Here is a 22359-nt window from a genome sequence, read left to right as displayed (position 1 = left end):
GAGAAGGAGGATTTCCTCTGGGGAGCCTTAGACATAATTGAGAGCTAAATGACTTAGTCAGGTTTTGATGGATTGGAGGAGTATTGTGTCAGTGAGAGCAAAGGCCCATCGGAGTATTTGTTTTAGGAAGCATCTAGGTAGATCATATGTCATAGTAAACTCAAAAATTGATATACAACAGAAACATTAATGATCCTATTATAAAAAAATGAGAAGAAAACCAGAGCCAGAATCTTTTACAGCCTTGGCTAGAGGATGAATTATTAACCAATAAAGGTATGAAAGAGTTGATTACAAAAGTAAAATGATAATTTCTAATACACGAAATTGAAAAGCTTATGCATGAACAAAGTTAATGCATCTAGGATAAGAAAGGAAGTGGTCACCTGGGAAAAGAGCTCTATAGCAACACCGCTGGTAAGGATCTGATATCTAAGATGTATTGGATACTAACCACAATATATGGCCCAAAGCTTTTCTCCAATAGACAAGTAGTCATAGGATATGAACCAACAATTCCTACCCGAAGAATTGTAAATTCTGAGCAGCTGTGTGAAATGATGCTCCAAGTCACTAATAAGAGAAACTTAATTAAGAACAACCAGGAGGTTTACTTTATACTGAACAGGTTGGCAACGATGACCAAAAAAACCATTAAGACCCAGGAGTAATTAGCGTTAGAGATGTGGAAAGATGGACACAGGGTTGCATTTTTGGTGGGGTTGTGAGTTGGAACAGCCATTCTGGAAAGTTTGGAATTATGTGAAGAAAGTGATTTAAAATGTTTATGCCCTTTGTCCCAGAAATTCCACTGCTAGGCATGTACCTCAGGGAGTTCACTGATAAAAAGAAAGGCGCCATATACACCAAAATATTTATAGCAACTTTTTCTAGTACCAAAGAATTAGAAACAAAGTAGATGTCAGTGAATGGGGAAAAGCCTAAGCAGATTATGGGACAAGAGTGTAATAGAATATTATTGTACTCTCAGAAGTGATGACTATAAAAACTCTAGAGAAGCATGGGAAGCCACATGAACTGATGCAAAGTGAAGTAAGCAGAATCTCAAGAATAATATGTACATATACACAATGAATATAACCATGCAAGAGTAGCCACAGCACTGCAATTGGAATGGAATGTGGCCAAAGTGTAATGACTAAGTGAGGTTGTAGAGAAGAGATATGGGAAGGCTTTGCCCCTCCCCGTGTTCAGAGGCCAAGAATTATGGGTGTGGAACACTGCATATAATGTCAGGCTTTTTCACTGTTGATGAGTTTGATAAATTAGTTTTCCTTTTTAAAAATTATTTGTTACTGTGGCCCTCTGGGAAGGGGAGGGACAGAAGGAGAGGGAGGTTATATTGGGAGATACAGGTGATTTGAAAACAAAATATATAATAAAATTATAGAAAAGAAAAAAATATTGAAGTACCTGGCATATGGTAGCAGATAAAATAAATGCTTATTAAGAAATAGTCCCTCAGGGCCACCGTGGGTAGAGATACTAGGAACTTTATGGTAAAGATCTCCAGGGAAATATTCAACAATCTACTTCATATTTTAGTCAGGTGGTCTCATCTTCTCCCCACAATTTTCACCTCTTTTGAATGTTCTTATTTTTGTTGAGGGCACGACCATCCTTCCATCGCTCAGGTTCATAACCTGGGACTCCTCCTCAGCTTCCTCATCCTTGTGGTTTCCCCCTCCACCCCCATTCAATAAACTGCCATATTGTTGCCAAGTATTTTGCCAAATACAGAGCTAGACTTTCCTTTTACCTCTGTATTGAGGGAGTGTCCCTCACATTTGTTTGCATCTCTCTCCCCAAATGGCCCTTTTCACCTCCCACCTGGATGGGTCCAGTTGCCTCCTACTTAGAGTCCTTGCTTCAAATCTCCTCCCACCCCAATCAGTCCTGCACAAAGCTGAAAAAATGATGTTCCTAAAACACTTCTGGTCATGTCACTCCCTCAAGCCACGCACTCACTCAATTGCCTGCCTAGTATCCCTATAGTTAGTCAGTCAAGTAGTTATTAAGTGACTGCTATGTGCCAGGCACTGTTAGATACTGGGGATACAAATGCTGTAATGTGGAGCAAGAATATGACAATATACCCATACATACAAACACATAGAATGTGTAGATACACATATGAGGTAAACTGGAGGGGAGGGAAGGCAGGAACTACCATCTGAGGGGATGAGGAAGAATGTCATCCAGGAGGATGGCTCAAGAGGCAGTGGGTAGAGTGCAGGGCCCAGAGTCAAGGAGACCTGAGTTCAAATCCAACCTCAGATCCTACAAGCTGTGTGACCGTTGGCAAGGCCCTTAACCTGGCTGCCTTAGTCCCTCCATCTATTAAACCAGGGTGTTAGCACCTACTTTCTAGAAGTGTTGTGAGGTTATAATGAGATAATATTTGCAAAGAGCTTAAATTGCTATGTTAATGCTGTTTTTATTAACTATTATTTTTAAGCTGAACTGTGAGAGAAACCAGGGATTCTAAGAGGCAGAGGTGAGGAAGGACTGTCTTTCAGGTGAGGACAGCCAGTGTAGAAACACCCAAATAGGAAATAGTGTGATATGTTGGGAATGGTGAAGAAGGCAGTATGGTAATGTTCAGACTCTTGCTTTAGGAAAATCACTGCTGGCTGTGTAGGGCAGACTTAAGGCAGGGATGTCAATCCAGAAGATATGGAAAGTCTGGGTGAAAGATCCAGCTTTAAAAGAGGGTATTGACTGTGAGTGGTAAGAAGGACACAAGTGAGGGTGTTATGGAGATAGAAGTGACAAGATTTGGCCAAGTTTGAATCCCAGGGCTGAAGGGATCAAATACAGTTTCTCAGTTTGGCACTGGAAGCCTCTTCAGAGCCAAGCAGAAGAGGCCAGCCTTCTCAAGATTTATGTTAATGTCATTTCTTTTTGCAGATCTCCAGACCGGCCAGGCTGTTCCTTACTGACGGTGCTTTGGGTACATGTTGTCCCCTGTGCCTAGAATGTAATCTCTTCAGATCTCTGCCTCTCAGAGTCCTTCATTTCTTTCAGATTTAACTTGAGTGCCCCTTTTTTTTCTTCATCGGAACTTTCTTGATCCCTTCAGCTTGTTCTTCCCTAGTAGGTCACCTTGTGTCCATTTTGTGTGGATTGAGTTTTGCCCATTTTCTCCCTCAGTAAGAAGTAAGCTCTTTGAGCTCAGGGGCTGCCATTTTGCTTTCTATTTCACATACAGGAAAAAAACTGGAATAAAATAGAGCCTTGTCAATTGACCAGTGTTGCTCCTCTAGGCAAGAAAGTCCAGTAGCTCCATATAACCTACAGGACCAAATGTAAATTTCTGTTTGGCATCTAAAGACCTTCATGGCCAGGTTTAGCCATTCACGTTTTCCTTGGTAAACTTAGTACTCCTATTTACAATCTTTTTTTCCACCCCAACTTTGGTCCTTGTCTCCTTAAAGGGGACTTCAACATACATGTTCATGTGCCCTCAAATACCCCAACATCCGAGATCTTCAATCTGCTCAATGTCCATGACCTCCTCTGCTGTACCTCAGCTTCACACAGGGATGGTCATACTCTTAATCTTTCTCTCTCCCACAACTTTTCCAAAATTCTGTTTTTCATATTCTGTATTACCTCTGCCTTATATCCCCTAAAACTGTTCCCACCATGACTTCCACTTTCTCCCCTTCTCAGTACTCTGTTAGCTCTCTACTATGCTCACCCTATTCTTCTCCCTCGTCAGTCTTGACCGCTGGAATCAGGTCAGCAGTTCAACTGTAGACTGTCTCCTAAATCTTGACTCCCTTGTCTCATTCACGGGTCCTGCCTTACCAGACCTCTAGCCTGGATGACCCTGGCCTCCTCTGCTCTTCATGTGCTGCTGAATGGAGCTGGAGGGGTGCACAGAACTGTGCTAATTGGCTCCGCTGCAAATCTGTTGTCTTGCACTTTCTGCAGCAATCTTGTATCCCGCTTACCCCAAAGGTTATGCTAAAGCTCCTCATCTTTTTTCAAGTCTCTTCCCCCCACTCTCTCAGCTGAGAACATTACCTCACATTTCACTGAAAAAAATTGAGGCCATTTTCTAAAAGCTGCCTGTTCTGTCGATGTCCTCTGTCTCATATCCTCCTAACATCATCCCCCATTATCTCCTTTAATCTCTGTTGAAGATGTGGCCTGTCATCTTACCAAGACCTGCTCTTCTACAAAGTCCTTTAATCCCATCCTTTCTGGGCTTTTCCCGCAGTTTCCTCTGCCAGTATTTCAGCCCTCTCTCTTTATCTTCAGTCTTTCCCTGTCAACTGACTCCTTTCTTTCTGTCTACAGACATGCCCATGTTTCTGTTATCCTTGAAAAAACCCCTCATTCGGTCCTACCTTCTCTACTAGCTGTTGGCCTCTATATCTTCTCTGTAGATAAATACCATAATAATGACAGCAAAGATGATGACGATAATGATGGTAATAGATAGCATTTATATAGCACTTTAAGGTTTGCAAAATGCTTCCCAGGTGTTTTCTCATTTGATATTCACAACAATTCTGGGAGGTAGTTACTGCTATTATAGAGGAAACTGAATTTGAGAGAGAGACTAAGTGATTGGCCCAAGGTCGCAAAGCTCAGATTGACCTCGGGTCTTCTTGCCTCCAGGTCCAACATTCCATGCCACCTATCTGCCTCTAGAGGAGAAAATCAACCAGCCAGAAATCTGAGGGGCCTCTGCTCACTCTCCTCTTTCTCTTCTAAACCCTCTGTGATCTGTCTGCTCTTTTTGAACTTACCAGTGTTCTCATCGTTGCCAATTGAATGGCCTTTTTTCAGTTCTCTTCCTTTTTGTCTTCTCTGCAGCATTTGATGCTTGATCCCATTCTCTTGGGTTCTTGCTCCTCTCTGGGTTTTTGAGACCCTGCTGTCTCTGGGGTCTTGGCCTACCTGACCATTCTCTCTCATTCTCTTTTTCTGGATCTTCATGAAAAAAATCTTCTCACCATACTGTTAACTCAGCCTTGAGTACTGAACTACTTCCTTGCTCAGCCTTCTCTCCCCAGCCTCCTCCCAGAGCCTTCCTTTCTAGAACGCAGCATTTGGACCTTTTAGTTCCCTCACTTTCCATTAGCAGTTCACTTGGTTCCAGCTTTCCAGACCAAGATGCCCTGCACCAGCCACCTCCTGAGGCCTCCCACCCCTTTCCAGCTTCCTTTGGTGGATGTCTTCCCCCATTAAACAGTAAACTTCTTGAGAGCCAGGACTGACTTTTCTTTTTCTTGTTTGTATCCACAGTTCCTTGCACAGTGCCTGGCACTTGAATTATTAAGCATGTTGTATGTAAATGGTTGTGGAATTGAATTGGAAGACTACTTCCTAACTGTGGGTATTCCCCCCAGCTCTGTGCTGGACACTTTTCTCTTTTCTTTACGTGATCTCACTTCTATGCTGATGGTGATGAAGTCTGTATGCCAGCCCTAGTTTTTTCCTCGAGCTCTAGTCCCACCTCTGCCGGCGGCCTGTCCAATGGCATTTCAAACCCAGCATGTCCACAACAGACTTAACCTCAGGCAGTCCTTTTCAGAACTTCCCTGTCACTGTTGAGGGCCCCACCTGGCCTCCAGATTGTCAACCAGTCGTGTTATTCTGGCTTCTTTCTCATTCCATGTATCCGCCCATTGGCTTGATCTTATCGGTTTTCTACGTAAAGTCTTTCTTGCTCACCAGAACTGTTAGTGCCTTCCATCTCAAATACCTAGTGTTTGTTTAGTGCTTTAAGGTTAGCAAGACGCTTAACCTCTGTCCGTTTATCTATCTATCTGTCTGCCTATCTATCTATCTATCTATCCATCTATCCATCTATCTATCTATCATTCATCTCTCCTTCCCCTCTCCTCTCCTTATTACCGCAACCCTTGGTGGTCAGTGCTGTTATGATCTTCATTTTACAGATGAGGAAACTGAGGCAGACAGGTTAAGTGACTTTCCCAGGGTCACATGGCTAATGAATGGCAGAGGCTGGCTTTGAACTTGCATTTTCATGAATTGAGATTTAACTGTCTCTAAGCCAATATAATTTTTATCTCCCTTATTAGAGTATGATCTCCTGGGCATTGCCTGATACATAATATGTTCATTGATTTACTGTGTATCTTGTGTATATCTTTATTCATGTCTCCTTTATTAGAATGTAAGACACTTGAGTGCAAGGCCCATTTCATTTATGTCTTTGTATGCCTATTACCTGACATGTATTAGGTGTTCAATATATGCTTGTTGATGGATTAATTGTCAGGTAGCCTTTCTTTCTAGTAAGATTCCTTTACTTATTATCTCTTCCCACTTTTCACTTCTGGCTTTGAGCTTTGTGAGTAAACATGTCAGTTACAATCAGTCTAACATTAGGATGTTGAACTGTTTCCTCTTTGGTGTGCTAGGATTTAATTTGTCTTCAATATGGACAGTATTCATGGAAGTATTAATAAAACTGTACAAGGAAAGGTATTTGAGAAAATGAAAGGAGGAGAGCTGGGATTTGGGAAACCCTAGAACAGGAGCAGTTTCTTTTACTCATAGATACAAGTTTAGTGTTAAGTTTTTCCAGACAGCTCTCCCAAAGGAGTTTATTTAGTTCTTTTTTTGAAAATTATTACATTTTGAAAATTAAATTACATTTTTGGTGAACAAAAATCTTCCTTTCCCCTTCCACTTTTGTCCCCCCTTGAAAAAGAAAAAAAAAGAAAGAAAGCAAAGCTTCTTACAAACATGCTTAGTCAAAGCAAAACAAATTCCTGCAGCGTGCATGCCCCTCAAGCTGTCTCGGTGTTCATGCTGAGCCCACTGTCAGGAGGCAGCTTCATCATTTGTCCTCTGGAGTGGTGGTAGTTTGTTGTGATGATTACCGTTCCTAAGACATTTAAAGTTGTCTTTATAATATGTCGAAGGTATCTCAGGGTGCAATGGGGAAGAGTACTAGACCTGGAGACAAAAAAACCTGAGTTCAAATCCAGTCTAGGCATGAGCTGTGAGACACTGGGCAAATACCTCAGTTTCCTCAGCTGCCTACCTCTGGGGTTGTTAGGAGAATCAAATGAGATTGCACATGTACAGCGCCTGAAGGGGCAGCTCGGTGGTGCAGTGGATAGAACATCAGTGCAGGAGTCAGGAGGACCTGAGTTCAAATGTCACCTCAGACACTTGACACTCACTGGCCGTGTGACCTTGGGCAAGTCACTTAACCCTAATTGCCTCATCCTGGGTCATCTCCAGTCATCCTGATGAATATCTGGTCACTGGATTCAGATGGCTCTGGAGGAGAAGGGAAGCTGGTGACCTGCACAGCCCTCCCTCACTCAAAACAATGTCAAGTACAAGTCATGTCATTATTTCTCTGATGGCATGGTCTTCTTTGGCAACAAAGGACAAACACACACACACAAGCCTGAAAGTGCTATGGTCATCATTATCATTAGGAAGCCTTACATTCTTGTCATTTAGTGCAGTGCTGTTGTGGGTGTATACAGTATTTTTGCACATGATTCTTTTCTCTTACTTGGATCTTTTGGGGTTATAGTAATATTACTGGGTCCAGGCTATACATACGTTGGTAACTTTCTAGGCATAGTTTCAAATTGCTTTTCAGAATAACTGGGAGATTTCCTGTTCCCTGTTTAATTGTCCCTGTTTTTCCTTAGCCCCTTCAACATTTGTTGTTTTCCCTTTCTGTCAACTTTGCCAGTCTAAGGACTCAGAAGGTAGAACCTTAGAGTTGCTCAAATTTGCATTTTCTAATCCTTAGTGATTAGGAGTATTTTTTCACAAGGTTATTGATAGCTTTAGATTTTTTTTCCCCTGAAAACTTCCTTTTCATATCCTTTGCCCATTTGTCAGTTGGGGAAATTTGTTTTATTCTAGCCTCATATTTGTGGGTAAAATACTTTCTCCCTTCACTACAACCTTTTGGGATCTCTAGCTTTCTTCAAGGCTCAGTTTTGGTGCCATCTCCTACAAAAGACCTTTCCTAGTCTCTGCAGCTGCTAGTACTATGCTTTCACTTGCCTTAAATTATCTTTATTTACTCATTATCTACTCAGATGACCTGTCTGCCAGTACAGTTAAAGCAATTTGAAGTCAGAGAATTTCTCTGCACATCCCCTGATAGCACATAGTATGGACTTGGTAAATATTTGCTAAATGAAGGAACAGTTTTTTGATCTCCCTCCTTGGTTTGGACAGATGTTGAGGAGTATTTCTTTATCATTCTTTGATCGACTGCAAGGCATGATTCTGGGCCAGGAAGACTTTGATGACTGATAACAACATAAGCTTTTTAATCAGGGTAGTGATGTTGAGGATTTAGAGATGTTTGTTTTTAGTTAGCACTAAGACTTTTATTTGAATTTTCTTATCTGACTTATTTATTTTGGTTAGTAGCATATTTTCCTCTTCCACACTTTACTTTCTTTTATGTGGTATTATATGTTAGACTCTTGTTCCTTAAATTTCCAGGAACAGGTTATTCCATGGGTTCTTAACTTGTTTTTGGTTTTGTTTTAAATCAAGGACCCATGAATTCAGTGCCTCCACTTTCTCTCCTCTCACTCTCTTAACTCTGTAGTCTTGCTTTTTCATCATTCAACAGAGACTCTCTTCAAAGTTTCCAGTGATCCTCTCCAGATCTGCTTATCCAACTCTAATTATTCTTGTCATCCAGTCTCTTGCCTCTTCTACACATCTCAAACTGGTCATTATCTTTTCTCCCAAAGTCTTCCTTCTTCCTCATTTTCCTATTACTGTATTGGGCATTGTCATCGGTTCCCATCCCTAGGCTTGCCAGGGGTCATCTTCGACTCCTTTCTCTCTCTCACCTCCCAAATCCAGTCTTTTGCCAAGTTCTGTTGATTCTGCCTCTGTAGTATCTCTCACTTATGCAACACTTTTGATATATATTCTGATAACCTAAAACCTTACGTTTGGCTATTGTAATAACCTTCTGGTTGCATTCTCTGCCTCAAGTCTCTCACCAATCCAGTCTGTTTTTGTCTGATTGTATAAACCCCTATTCAGTAAACTCTTAATGGCTTCATATCACCTCAGGATTCAGTATAACATCCTTTAGGGTTCAAAGCTCTTTGGAACCTATCCCCTTCCTGCTTTTCTAGTAGGCAAATATACAAGCCAAAACACTGGACTCTGAGCATTTTCACGGCGTTTCTGCCATGCTTGGAATTTATGCCCTCCTCATCTCCATCTCCTGGTTTCTCTGGGTTCCTCCAAGTCCCAGCAAAAATCTCATCTTTGACGAGAAGCCTTTCTCCGATGCCTCTTCATACTAGTGCCTTCTGTCTACTGATAATCTCCAACTGATCCTGATTCTGTCTTGTTTGTACATTGTTATTTGCTTCTTGTCTCCCTCATTAGACTGTGAGTTCCTTGAGAATGGGGACTGTCTTTTGCCTTTCTTTGCATACTCAGTACTTAGCATAGTGCCTAGCATGTTGTGGGCATCTAATACAAATTTGATGACTGACTGACTTTGGCAATCTGGTGAAGCCCATGGACCCTTCCTCAGAATTTTTTTAAGTGCACAAGATATAGGCTTACAAAGGAAACTAATTATACTGAAATGCAGGTACCAAAACATTTAAAAAAGAGTTCACTAACCCCCAGGTTAAGAACCCCTCTTAGCAGTTTTATAACTAAATTGTTGAAGTATTTTTAAAAAAATTTCCAATTACATGTGAAAAGTTTTGAACTTTAATTTTTTTTTTTTAAATTTGTGTTCCAAATTTTCTCCCTCCTCCTGAGAAGGCAGGCAATTTGATGTATGTTATACATGTAGTTATGCAAAACATATTTACATATTAGCAAACAAAAACACAAATTCTGCCTCCTCCCCAAAAAAGATCCAAGGAAAACAAAGTAAAAAAGTCCGCTTTGGTCTGCACTCAAACGCCATGAATTCTCTTTCTGGAGAGCTGGGCAGCGTTCTTCCTCGTAAATCCTTCAGAGTTGTCTTAGATCATTGTTTGCTCCGTCATTCACAGATGATCATCTTACAGCATTGCTGTTACTCTATGCAGTAACAGTATAAGTGGTTCTGCTCGCTGCTCTTGGCATCCGTTCATGTAAATCTTTACAGATTTTCTGAAAGCCTCCTCGTCATTTCCTATCTGTGTTCCATCAGAATGATAGACCACAATTTGTTCAGCTGTTCCCCAGTTTATGGGCATCCCCATAATTTCTAACTCTTTGCCACCACAAAAAGAGCTGCTGTGAATATTTTAGTACATGTAGGTCCTTTGCCTTTTTTTTTTTTTTTAATCTCTTTGGCATACAGACCTAGTAGTGCTATTGCTAGGTCAAAGAATATGCACAATTTTTTGCTCTTTCAGTTTTAAATTGCTCTCCAGAACGGCTGGATCAGTTCACAACTCCACCAGCAATGTATTAGTGTCCCAGTTTTTCCACATTCCCTCCAACATTGGTCATTTTCCTTTTCTTTTATATTAGCCAATCTGATAGTTGTGAGGTGGTATCTCACCGTTTTTTAAATAGTGACTTAGAGCAATTGTTGAAGTTATTTCGAAAAAAATTATCTAAACAAAAGTTCTTATTTATTGTCATTATCATTATTTTGCAGCTTACATAAGCTTTGTAGAAAAGCCTTTTATCTTGGCCCTTCTTCCTTTTTTGGGTGTAAACCCTGTCCCAAACAAGGTGACTGAATTTTCAGTGATTAACATCGTACATCAAGCCACTGCCAGAATTATGTCATAGTTTCTTTTCAATTGAGACATTAAGTGAAAGGAGCGTCTTTGTCATCCCAGTGGAATTAATTTATTCAGCAAACATTTATTTGATCAAATATGTACTATGTGTAAGAGTCTCTGTGAAGACTAGGAGATTCTGAATCTTAATTGAGGGACTAATTCTGTATTTCCTTTTCCCTCCCCCTTTTTATTTTAATAGGAGACCTCCATTTTAGAGGAATACAATATTAATTGGACTCAGAAATTGGGAGCTGGAATTAGTGGTCCAGTTAGGTAAGAAAGTATATATTTGAATGTCTGCTTTAGAAATGGATACTAGATTGATTTTAACTCAAATGTTGTTGTCTTTCCACTCCCCTGCCCCCTTTTTTTGGATGATACAGATAATTTTCTGACAGATTCCTTGTTGATATGTGACTTGCAGTGATTATATTAACATAGTGCATAACAGTTTTGCCATGCAAGAAATGTGGTAACACTGTGCTGATGAGGGATGTTTGGAATGTTTTTGAAGTCTAGTGTACAGCGGGATTTGAAAATAACATAGAATTATCACTTAGAATGACACTACAGCTGTTTAAAAGATTTTTTTTTTTGGTACATTTAGAAATAAAAATAAATACAAAAGTTTCTGTATTTCCCTCAGATGTGTTTTCCACTGACATAGCTTTAGCAGTGGTATGAGGAGTTAAGTTTATGGAGCCACGTTTGCAGAGCTTTTGCCAAAAGAGCCACTTGTACTCCCTGCAGCTTCCACTGTGAGAGTGTTAGATGGGAACTAGAACTGAATCCTGCCCTCAGACAAGTCCTGGTCACAATGTTACTGGCTTACACAGACTTCTTTCTATTCTGTATTCACCTGGATAGGGAAGAATTGTTTGGCCAGTCCTTTTAGGGGAGGATAATGGCTTGGGAATGTTTATATAATTTATATGCAGATCTTTAGATAAAGGACAGAGTTTTCTTTCTAATGTGATCTCTGACCACACATCCCTTTTGTCCATAACAGGGTCTGTGTGAAAAAATCTACCCAAGAACGATTTGCACTGAAAATTCTTCTTGATCGTCCTAAAGCTCGGAATGAGGTATGATCTGTGTCTGTCTTTCTCTTTCTTTCCTTCCTTCTTTCTTTCCTCCATTTTTATTTGTAGAAACAGTTCTTTTTCCTCCTTTATTAACTTTAAAGTAGCCAAATATTCAGCATTTTGCCTTTTTAAAGTGACACAAACACATAGAAGAGAATTTCATTTAGACTCAGAAAGCTGAGTTGGGATTTCCCACCTGGGGCTTCATGCTGTTGTCCTTCCTTCCTCAGCTTGTGATTTAAACTTCTCTTGAAGGTGTTGTTGAAGTAGTACTAACTGGCATACAATGGGCACACACTTCCTTTTGGGCACGACTCTTGAGAACAGCCTCTCAACCTTCTTTGAGTCTTTATGGTCCTTGATCTCCGAAGTGTTCATACTGACTCAGTTGTCTGTTCACTGGAGCCTGGGGATGGATGACCTCAGCTCCATGTGTGAGTAGGGGCAGGGGATTTGTGGGAGAAGGCAGAGCAGTGGTGAACAGAGGGCACAGAACTCCTGAAAGTGATGATTTAGGTGGGATGACTTCAACAGGATTCTTAGGAAGGCTGAAATCAAGTCTGCATGTTGTTGTGAGGCTGGTTTCACAGCTCTTGAATGCCTTTTTTTTTTTCTGTATTGCTGGGACTACTCCAGTCTGCCAAAGATCGCATGCATAGGAATCTCTTGAATAAAAAGCAGTGACTTATTGAACAAAAAGTAAGGCTTTGCACAAGGCTGATTGTTACCGTTCGGTTCATTTTTCCGTTAGACAGTAAGGTACAAAGTCCATCCATATGGGAGCTTGGTTCATGGAAATAGCACTGAAAGGGAGTGTGTGGGTAGCTGGGACCTTTGACCTTGCAATTGTCAGCCTCAGCCTTGCTGCAGTGACAGCCGGGGAGGTTTCTTTTGTCTTCCCTTTCAAATCTAACTTCTGGGACGATAGTAAGAGGATTTCCTTGAAGATCCAGTCTTCTCTTTTTATTCAGAAAAAATCCTTTTGTCAGTCCCAGGGGTTGGGCTTCCCCCCCCCCCCCCCCCCCCAACATGCTGCCTCCTCATTCCACTGGGCTCTTTCAGGACCCTGGAAGTTTGGAAGGAAAGCATTTGCAAAACCCCCTCCATGGTAACCTTTCCTCTTCTCTTTAAGGTACGTCTGCATATGATGTGTGCAACACATCCAAATATTGTGCAGATTATTGAAGTATACGCTAACAGTGTGCAGTTTCCTCATGAATCCAGCCCAAGGTAAGATGCTTGGGAAAGTTGGAACACTTGCTTCCCATTTCTCAGCTCGCTGGTGTTTAAGGCAAAATCTTGAAAGTTAACCTGGCTATAAAAAACCCCAGTTGCTAGAATGGAAATTGAGCAGAAATTTCTACTTTTTGTAAAGTTACCATCTTGTGTTGTCCAGCACAGATCTGCTTTCTCACCATTTGTAACAAGCATCACTACTTTACTTTGAAAATAAAGAAGGACATGGGCCTACCCTGGTAAATATAGATCACAAACTAAATGGTCTCTATTTGATAAGGAGGCATTATTGGTGAAAACTTTTGGAAGCAAGCAACATTTAGATATGAAGCCTTCGTATTGAAAAGAGGTGGCCGAAATAGAAGGAGTCTTCTTGGGAACTTTGGGGGGGATGTCTGATTGTTTGCTTTTAGTAGCTCCAGTGGGACAAGGCAGGTTCTGGTTGAATCTCATTTTTCATGGGAGATGATCTCTGTAGTTGGGTGGCTCATTGGTTTGGTACCAGTGAAGACGGGATTGCAGTAGGTCTGTTTCCCACCAGCCCTTTGTTCCATGACCACAGATCATACCTCTCTGTAACCTCGTCTTGCACATACATATTATGGGTTACATTGGGGACTAGGTGAAAAAGAGAAGAACAGATCTTAATGATATAGAATCAGTTATATTACCATCTTATGCCCCCAAAAGCACATTTTTTGGGGGGTGGGGCAAGGAGGGGAGAACAGTGACAGTGTTTTCATTATAATTCTGTGGTGCAGTGTTAAGTCACTTCCTCTGAATTCAGTGAACCTGGGTTCACATTTCGCTGATGCTTATAGCTCTGTGACCTTGGGTAAGTCACTTAATCTCCTTATGGCTGCCTTAGTTTCTTCATCAGTAAAATGAGAGCTTTGGACTAGGTAGCCTCTGATGTATCTCCAAGCACTAGAATATTGGATCTTGTGATCCCATCCAAAATACTATGGAATATTTATTAGGTCCTATGCTTACAAGATCTTGCCCCATCTTAAATTCTTAATGAAGTTAAGAGTTTGTTAAAGATACAAAAAAAGTTTTCAGTGACCTAAAAACAAATGGGTTGCTTCCATTTTAGTTTCTTAGACTGTGTCTTAGCTGGCTTAACTTTGTGTGGCACTGTAGGGTCTGGTTGGTAGAACCAGGGGAAGGGGAGAGAGACAGTTCATAATTGATCTAGCAGTATTTAAACATGGATAAAAGGGTGGCACACTTTCCAGGTGTGAAATGTGCATCGTTAAGTCAACAACTTGATGTTTGAGTATTTTTTTCACTTTAACAAAAATCAAATGCTTTCAAACAGGGCTCGACTCCTAATTGTAATGGAGATGATGGAAGGGGGAGAGCTATTTCACAGAATCAGCCAGCACCGGCACTTTACAGAGAAGCAAGCCAGCCAAGTAACAAAGCAGGCAAGTGAACCCCTGCCTAGCCACCCAGCTGCAAACTTGGGGCAAGAACAATTTCGTTGGGGGGAAACAAGGAGGCCCCGAGGAAAGCTTTGTTTGATCTGATGCTCTCATTGCCTGCTTTGTTATGCGATCGGAAAAGCCCTCTGGGCAGAGAGATGGGACCTTTGTGAACTGGTGCCTTTTGGGGGTCCCCCAGGCTGCAGGGATGGCCACTTTGACTTTGCTGTTCTCTGAAACCTACAGCACGACTAGTTGTTCTGCTCATGATGGAGGATGGTACTGGGTAGCTATGGGTATCTTTGAGATAGGGAATCTCTGACATGCTATTTCTTGGCTGAGTTAAAATATTGCTGATAATGCCTAGGGGACTGTGTTTTCGGGGTGTATTCCAAGATCATTGTGCCTGTAAAAATACTAAGGGTGGTGGGGAAAGTGTGTGTGTGAGTGCATGCGTGTGTGTGTACATGTGTGTATGCAAGCATGTGTGTGTAGCCTTCCTTTCTCTTTCTTCTTTGATTTCCTACTGTATGTAAGATCTTTGTTTCTCTGAATTTCCCCTGCTTCTGCCTGTCCCTATCGAGGGTTCTTCCTCTGTGTGACCTCATGTTTGGTTGTCATAGAGATGATTTACCTCATGAACTCCAGCTGGAGAATAGACCTCTTGAGAAGGTGAAAAGCTAAGTCTCAGAGGTCGTGTTTTCAGGCCAGCTGAGGGGAGAAAAAATCATTTCTCACAGCACAAATAGTTCTGAGTAGAAAGTACTGCCAAATTTTCCATGATGCCATTGAGCAGCAGAGAGGAATGTTATTTTTGGAATAACTAGGAAATGCTATCCTCCGGCTTTGAATATCTTTTTAAAATCTTCCGTTAGCATAACAAATCTTACATTAAAATTTCTTTTGGAATAAAGAATGCCCTGTGGTTATCTTGAAGACAACAGAACCCAGCCTCCTGCCCCAAACCCATATATATATAAACAACTTGTCAACGTTTAGCCTGAGCTAGGAGGAAAGTCAGATGGAAAAATTAAGCTGGATGGTTTCAGATTTTTTTTCTTCAAAGTCAGAACCTGAAGATCACAGAATGTGACTGCCTTCTGAACTCAGTTCTATTGTTTATTATTGCTTGGGTCTAGGAAAATCAGTATGGTGCAGTGGGAAGAAAGAAGGACTTGGATCCAGGGCGGTGGGTGTGAATCCCTGCCTCTAAACATGGGCAGCCAAGCTCAGGTCACTTCATCTCTCTGAGACTCAGTTTCCTCATCTGAAAAAATAGGAATAAGAATCCTTTTATGATCTACCTCACAGGGGTGATGTGAGGAAAAGTCTTTGTAAAGCTTACGTTGAAATGGACTCAGGGGCCGCTACTGCCCTCCGCCAGAAGAATATCCCTGTTTACTCTGGACTTCGACTTGGACTGAAAAGGGCACAACTGATGAAGGGAGGCTTTGCATTTTTAAAGAACAATGCCTGACAGGTGCTCCCTTCCTGCTGGTCTTCGCACATAGCCCAAGCCCACTCTGCTTGCCAGTGTTGGTGTCTGGCGGCTTACCGCTAAATCTGAGTCCTTGGTTTCATTTGGTGGGACTGCTCTTTCATGTCCTCTGCTTCGGGTTTCTCCAAAAGTATAATCTGTTTGAAAATGTCTGTACTGCATTTTGGGAAAAAGGCTAATTGTTTAATTTTCCTCTGAGGTCTAACTAAGCAAGGGGAATGCAGCCCCTTTTCACTCCTAAATTTCAGTTGATTTATTGTGCCCTTTTCCAGATAGCTTTGGCTTTGCAGCACTGTCACTCACTAAACATTGCACACAGAGACCTCAAGCCTGAGAATCTGCTCTTCAAGGATAACTCTTTGGTGAGAATCCCGGCTTTTTGACAATTTCAAGTTATTCTTCCAACCCCAGCTCAGGCTGCATGGGCCAAATTCAGGGGTGAGAGGGCAGAGAGGGCTTAGGCCATAAGGCTTCAGGGAGTACCAAAACCCTGGTTTGATCCTTTGCCAGCACCCACATATATCACTGAAGGCCTGGGTCTCAGAAATCTTGTGTACTCAGCGTTGGCTCCCATAGCTATATTTGGCCCGAAAGAGAGGCCAGTTGCTGGGAGCCCATGACCACAGTCAGGCTTGATTCCAGCCGGGGGAAGGGAAGAAGATAGAAGGAATGTGTCCTGTCAGTATAAGGGGGAATGCTGTTGCTTGGCCTTGAATTAAAATTTTGGGCTTGTTAACACTTGATAAAAGCAACTTTTTAACCCTGTTCATTGCTATATACTTGTTCTACTGGCATAAAATTTCCCTCTAAATTTTTCTAAGTCTTAAAACAAGTGTTAAGCATAGCATTAAGCACTTTGTACTTAACTGTCAGTCTTTTTCTGAAACAGTCAGGGATTCAGTCTTCTGTTACAAGTAATAGGTCACTAAGATTGGGACACATTTGGTTTCAGGCTTACTTTTCCATTGTTTCTTTTCCTGGTTGGTACAGTTACAGTTACTGTATGGGAGTAAAGATATTCCTCAATCTACATTAGTAAGGTGAACTATTCCCCCCAGACCCTGCTTCCCTGGACCTTCATACCCCAGATGTGATATCCAACACAAGGCAGAACTTTCAAGTGATATGTCTCACTTGCCTCATTTTAGGATGCTCCAGTTAAGTTGTGTGACTTTGGATTTGCCAAAATTGACCAAGGGGACTTGATGACGCCCCAGTTCACCCCTTACTACGTAGCACCTCAGGTAAGAATGAGCTTTTCCTGTCCTAGACTCATTTTTGTATGTGAAGAAGTGACATCACCTTCTTTCCTTCTCAGGATGCACACATATTGTCTTATAAATGAGAGCTTTTAGAATAAGATCCAAGAGTTTGGCTAGTGTTTCCTTTGGGTGTTATTCATAGGATTAGCTTGAGAAAAATGGAATGATTTTCACTTAGACCTGAGTTAAATTTCTAATTCATATGTGAGTTTTCATCTGTATCATTGGTTTAGAGAGGAAAGCCTAGTACACAAATGGTTAATGGAGGCTGAAACACCAGGCAAGTAAGGAGATTAGAGGAGAGCATCTTACTGCCCTTAGCAGATGGTCTGGACCAGCTCCATTCCCGGATTGGGAAAGAACTGGAGCAGAGGTCCTGGGAGCATAATTTAGAGCTGGAAGAGCCTCTGGAGACTTAACAAGGTGGTGGTAGGTGGCAGAGCTGGGCTTTGAATCCAGGTCCCCTGACCCTAAAATCATCCAGTCTTTATTCCACTTCTGAACCACTCTCTGTGATCTTTGAAATAATAGCAGCAACAATGGCATTTATAAAACACTTGAAGGTTTAGAAAGCACTTTATAAGTATATATAGTAAATGTAAATAGCATATTATGTTAACAATAATATTATATCATTATAATGTAAATAAAAATATATATATATCAATAATTTTGATCCTCATAACAACTCTTGGGGTTAGGTCCTGTTATTATCATCCCCATTTTATAGATGGAGAAGCTGAGGCAGGCAGAGAGAAAGTGACTTTCCCAGGGTCACCCAGTTAGTGTCCGAGACCAGAGTTGATCTCAGGTCTTCTTCATTCCAGGTCCAGCCCTCTATCTATTGTGTCACCTTGCTGCCTCAGTAATTCTAATTAACAATATCATTACCATTATATGACAGTTAATTAGTTGTAAGCAGTATGATCATACATACGTAATATGATAATGATGATGATTAACATTTTATTCTTAAAATAATGTCATTATAATAGTAATAACAGCTGAGCCTTCTAGCAGTCTTTGAGGTAGATACTGTTACTGTTTTTCAGACGTGGAAGCTGGATCTCAGAGTTTAAGTGACTTTCCCCAGTTACACAGTTGGTCACTGTGAGTGGTGGAATTTGAAGCCCTGGCTTCCTGACCCAAGTCTAGCCCCCTATCCACATTGACACAGACCTCTTCACAGAAGGTTGTGAAGATTTAGAGGAATGCACTGGGATGAAGAAGATCTAATATCCTGATTTTCAAAAAATATAATGTACCAGTTAGTAAACTTGAATTTCGGTGCCTGACAAAGTGCTAGAGTGTGTTAGTAAAGGGAGAGGTGGAGAGCATTTTCAAGGGAAGTGGTGATCACCAAGAGAACCAGTGTGACTTCCTCAGGAGCAGGCCATGTCAGACTAACTTCATTTCCTTTTTTTGACAGTTACTAGGGTGGGAGATGAGTGGCTTGCTGAGATAAAGTTTACCTAGGCTTCAGCAAAGTATTTTGACAAAAATCTCCCATGTTACCTTTGTGGACAGGACGGAGAAACATGGGCTAGTCATTGAGAGAGAGAGGTGGAGCTGATGGATTGATGAGACCTGAGAGGGTAATCATCAGGGGCTTTCTGTTAGCTTCGGGAGATGTCTCCAGGGCAACTCTGCTTGGACCCAGGCCATTGAACATCTGTACCCATGACTTAGATGAAAGACTAGATGGTGTGCTCCTCACATTTGCCAGTGGCACAAAGCTGGCATGGACAGTTGATTCAGGATCCAGAAAGATCTCAACAGGCTCAAGTTGGCCTTGGGCCCATTCTCATAAAGTGACAGTCATTGGGGTTCACTGTAAAGACCTGCCCTTGAATTTAAAAGATCACTGCCCAAGTAGAAGGTCAGGGAGCTGCAGCAAGTGAAGTGTTCAAGTCTTAGTGGCCATGAAGCTCTTGAGGATTCAGCTCTGGGTCATGGCAGCCCAAGAGAGGTAGGGTGCTGTCCATCTGCAGTAAGGGAACGGCCAGCTTCAGAATACTGCTCTCCTCTTGATCGGAACACATTGGGAGTGTTTGTAGACTGTTTGGGGAACTGTAATAAGGAGATATTTAACAAGCTTCAGAAAGGATTTGGGAGGAGGGCAGCCAGAATAATGTCTGCATGGCTATGCACTCTCATTGTTACTTCTAAGTATGTGATTTCTGTAATACAGTGTTGATAAGCTTTGTTCATTTGATTGAAAGAAAATATTTTGGGGATACAATTAAGCTCATTCCTTACTGACTCCCCCTTCTTCATGGAGGTTTTTCTCTAAAATGGGGCCCCAAATTTTCGTCAGCTTATTTTTTTAGTTTATTTATTTATTTTAAGTTTGCAACAATCATTTCCTCAAAATTTTAAGTTCCAAATTTTCTCCCCATCTCTCCCCTCCCCCACCCCAAAACTCCAAGCATTCTAATTACCCCTACCACCAATCTGCCCTCCCTTCTAACATCTTTCTCTTTCCTTATCCCCATCTTCTCATTTGTCCTGTAGGGCATGATAAATTTCTGTACGCCATTACCTGTATTCCTTATTTCCCAGTTGTATGCAAGAACAATACTCAACAATTATTCCTAAAACTTTGAGTTCCAACTTTTCTTCCTCCCTCCCTCCCCACCCATCCCCACTGGGAAGGCGAGTAATTCAGTATAGGCCATATATGTGTAGTTTTGCAAATAACTTCCATAATAGTCATGTTGTGTAAGACTCACTATATTTCCCTCCATCCTACTCTGCCCCTAGTTCTTCTATTCTCACTTTTGACCTTGTCCCTCCCAAGAGTGTTGACTTTTAATTGCTCCCTCCTCCCATTGCCCTCTCTTCCATCATCTCCCCCACCCTGCTTATCCCCTTCTCCCCCACTTTCCTGTACATCAGCTTATTTTTAATACCCATAAAATCTCAAAGGTGGAAGGGACCTTAGATACCATCCAATTTAAAACATATCTTTTTTTAAATTAAATTTTTTTAATGAATAAAAATCCATTTTCTTCCCCTCTTATCACCTCTTCCAATAGGGGAGAAAAACAACCCTTTTAACAGATATGTAGTGAAGCAAGACAAATTCTTGCATTGACAATGTCAAAAAATATGTCTCAGTCTGCCCTAAGTCTGTCACCTCTTTGTAAGAAGATGGGCATCACGCTTGCTTGTGGTCCTTTGCAATTGAGGTTGACCTGTGCATTGATCAGAGCTCTTAAAAGTCTTTCACAGTTGTTTGTTTTGTTACTATAAAAATTGTTCTCCTGGTTCAGTTCACTTCCTTCTGCATCATTTCAAGTCTTCTCAGGTTTCTCTGAAACTTTCCCTTTCATCATTTCTTATGTCACAATAATATTTTATTACAATTTGATACCATTTTCCAATTGATGGGCATCTCTTTAGTTTCTAGTTCTTTGCCACTACAAAAAGAGTTGCTTTAAATATTTTTGTACATAAGAATCCTTTTCCTCTTTCTTTGATTTCTTTGGAGTGTAGGTGATAATGCTTTCCAGAATGGCTAGGTCAGTTCACAACTCTATCAGGAGTACATTAAAGTGTATATTTCCCTCCAACTCCTTCAGCACTTCTCATTTTCTTGTTTTGTCACCTTTACTAACCTAAGGGGTATGAGGTAGAACCTCAAAGTTGCTTGAAATCCACCTCTCCAGTTATTAGTAAATAGGAACATATTTTCACATGACTCTTAATAGCTTAGATTTGTTCCTCTGAAAACTGCTTGTTCATATCCCTTTGACCATTTATTATTTGGGGAATGATTCTTATTAAATGAATTTAAATTAGTTCCTTATGTATCTTGGAAATGAGGCCTTTATTGGAGAATCTATATTTTTCCTGGTTACATTCTTCCATTCTAATTTTAGCTACATTGGTTTTGTTTGTGCAAAAACTTTAAATTTTTATGTAATTGAAATTTTTATTTTCTGTGATTCAATCCTGTTTGGTCATGAGTTGTTTCCCTGTCCATAGATTTGAAAGGTGATTCCCTCTTTGCTCCTCTAATTTGTTTCTGATGTCACCCTTTATATCTAAACCATGTGTCCATTTGGAACTTATCTTGGTATGTGGTATGAGATGTTGATCTGTACCAGTTTTACATTAGACTGTTTTCGAGTTTTCTTATTAGATTTTGTTGAATGGTTCTATGCAAGTAATTGTGGTCTCTGGGTCTTTCAGATATTAGGCCACTGCATTAGTTTGCCTCTGAGTATTGTGAACCTAATCTCTTAAAATGATCGATCTCTCTTTTTTGACCAGTAGTAAATCATTTTGATGATTACTGTTTTGAGGTATGATTTGAGATCTGGCATTGCTAAATTTCCTTTTTTTCTTTTCCATTATTTTCATTGAGGTTCCTGATCTTTTTATTTCTTCAGATGAATTTTGACATTATTTTTTTCCAGCTCCATAAAGTAATGCTTTTATAATTAATTTGGGTAATATTGTCATTTTAAAAAATATTGGCTGGGCCTGCTACTCATGAGCAATTAATATTTCTCTCAAATCATGTTTTTTAAAAACATTTTTTAAGGGTACTTTTTGTTGTTTGTTGGAGAGACAGCTGCATAATGATAGTGGTTAGAGACCTGGACTCTGAACCAGAAGGACCTGGATTCACATTCTGCCCCTGACCTTCTGACTGTGTAACCCTGGGTAATTTTCTGAGTCAGGGATTATTAACCAATTTTGGGTCCTGGACCCCTTGGGCAGTCTGGTGATGCTTGTGGACCCTTCTTAGAATTACTTTTTTAAATATATAAAATGCATAGGGTTAGAGAGGAAACCAATTACATTGAAATACAGTTATCAGATAGTTTAAAAAATCTTCATGGACCCCAAGTTCAGAACTCCTGCTGTAAGAACTGTTGTGTAGAAAGTGTCTTACCCGCATTGGTAGAGGGATTTTCTTCACCTGGGAGTTCCCCACTGAATCACAGATCCAGTTCATATCCTTTTGTTTTTTCCTGTCACTTTCATTTCTAATTCATTTCCTACACAGTAAGGCATCTTGTATAACAAAGAATAAAAGGAGGGAAGAGAAGAAATAGTTCTGCAAAATTAACCAAGATG

The 22359-nt window shown here is 40.8% G+C and overlaps 1 protein-coding gene across 5 annotated transcripts in view; it reads left to right on the top strand.

The window, feature by feature from the left end:
- The window catches only part of MAPKAPK5 (MAPK activated protein kinase 5), a 51464-nt gene that overhangs the window by 5576 nt on the left and 23529 nt on the right, over positions 1 to 22359 (top strand). For all 5 annotated transcript variants that reach the window (XM_072600433.1, XM_072600431.1, XM_072600430.1 and 2 more), the window contains exons 2-7: positions 10960 to 11033; positions 11770 to 11845; positions 12978 to 13075; positions 14403 to 14511; positions 16279 to 16368; positions 17155 to 17250. In XM_072600433.1, the coding sequence (XP_072456534.1) occupies positions 10960 to 11033; positions 11770 to 11845; positions 12978 to 13075; positions 14403 to 14511; positions 16279 to 16368; positions 17155 to 17250 (543 nt within the window). The remainder of the gene's footprint in view (positions 1 to 10959; positions 11034 to 11769; positions 11846 to 12977; positions 13076 to 14402; positions 14512 to 16278; positions 16369 to 17154; positions 17251 to 22359) is intronic.

Source organism: Notamacropus eugenii, chromosome 4 (assembly GCF_028372415.1).
Source record: "Notamacropus eugenii isolate mMacEug1 chromosome 4, mMacEug1.pri_v2, whole genome shotgun sequence".
Classification (NCBI taxonomy): Eukaryota; Metazoa; Chordata; class Mammalia; order Diprotodontia; family Macropodidae; genus Notamacropus; species Notamacropus eugenii.
The sequence above is the reverse complement of the archived record's forward strand: the minus strand, read 5'-3'. Positions and strand labels throughout refer to the sequence as shown.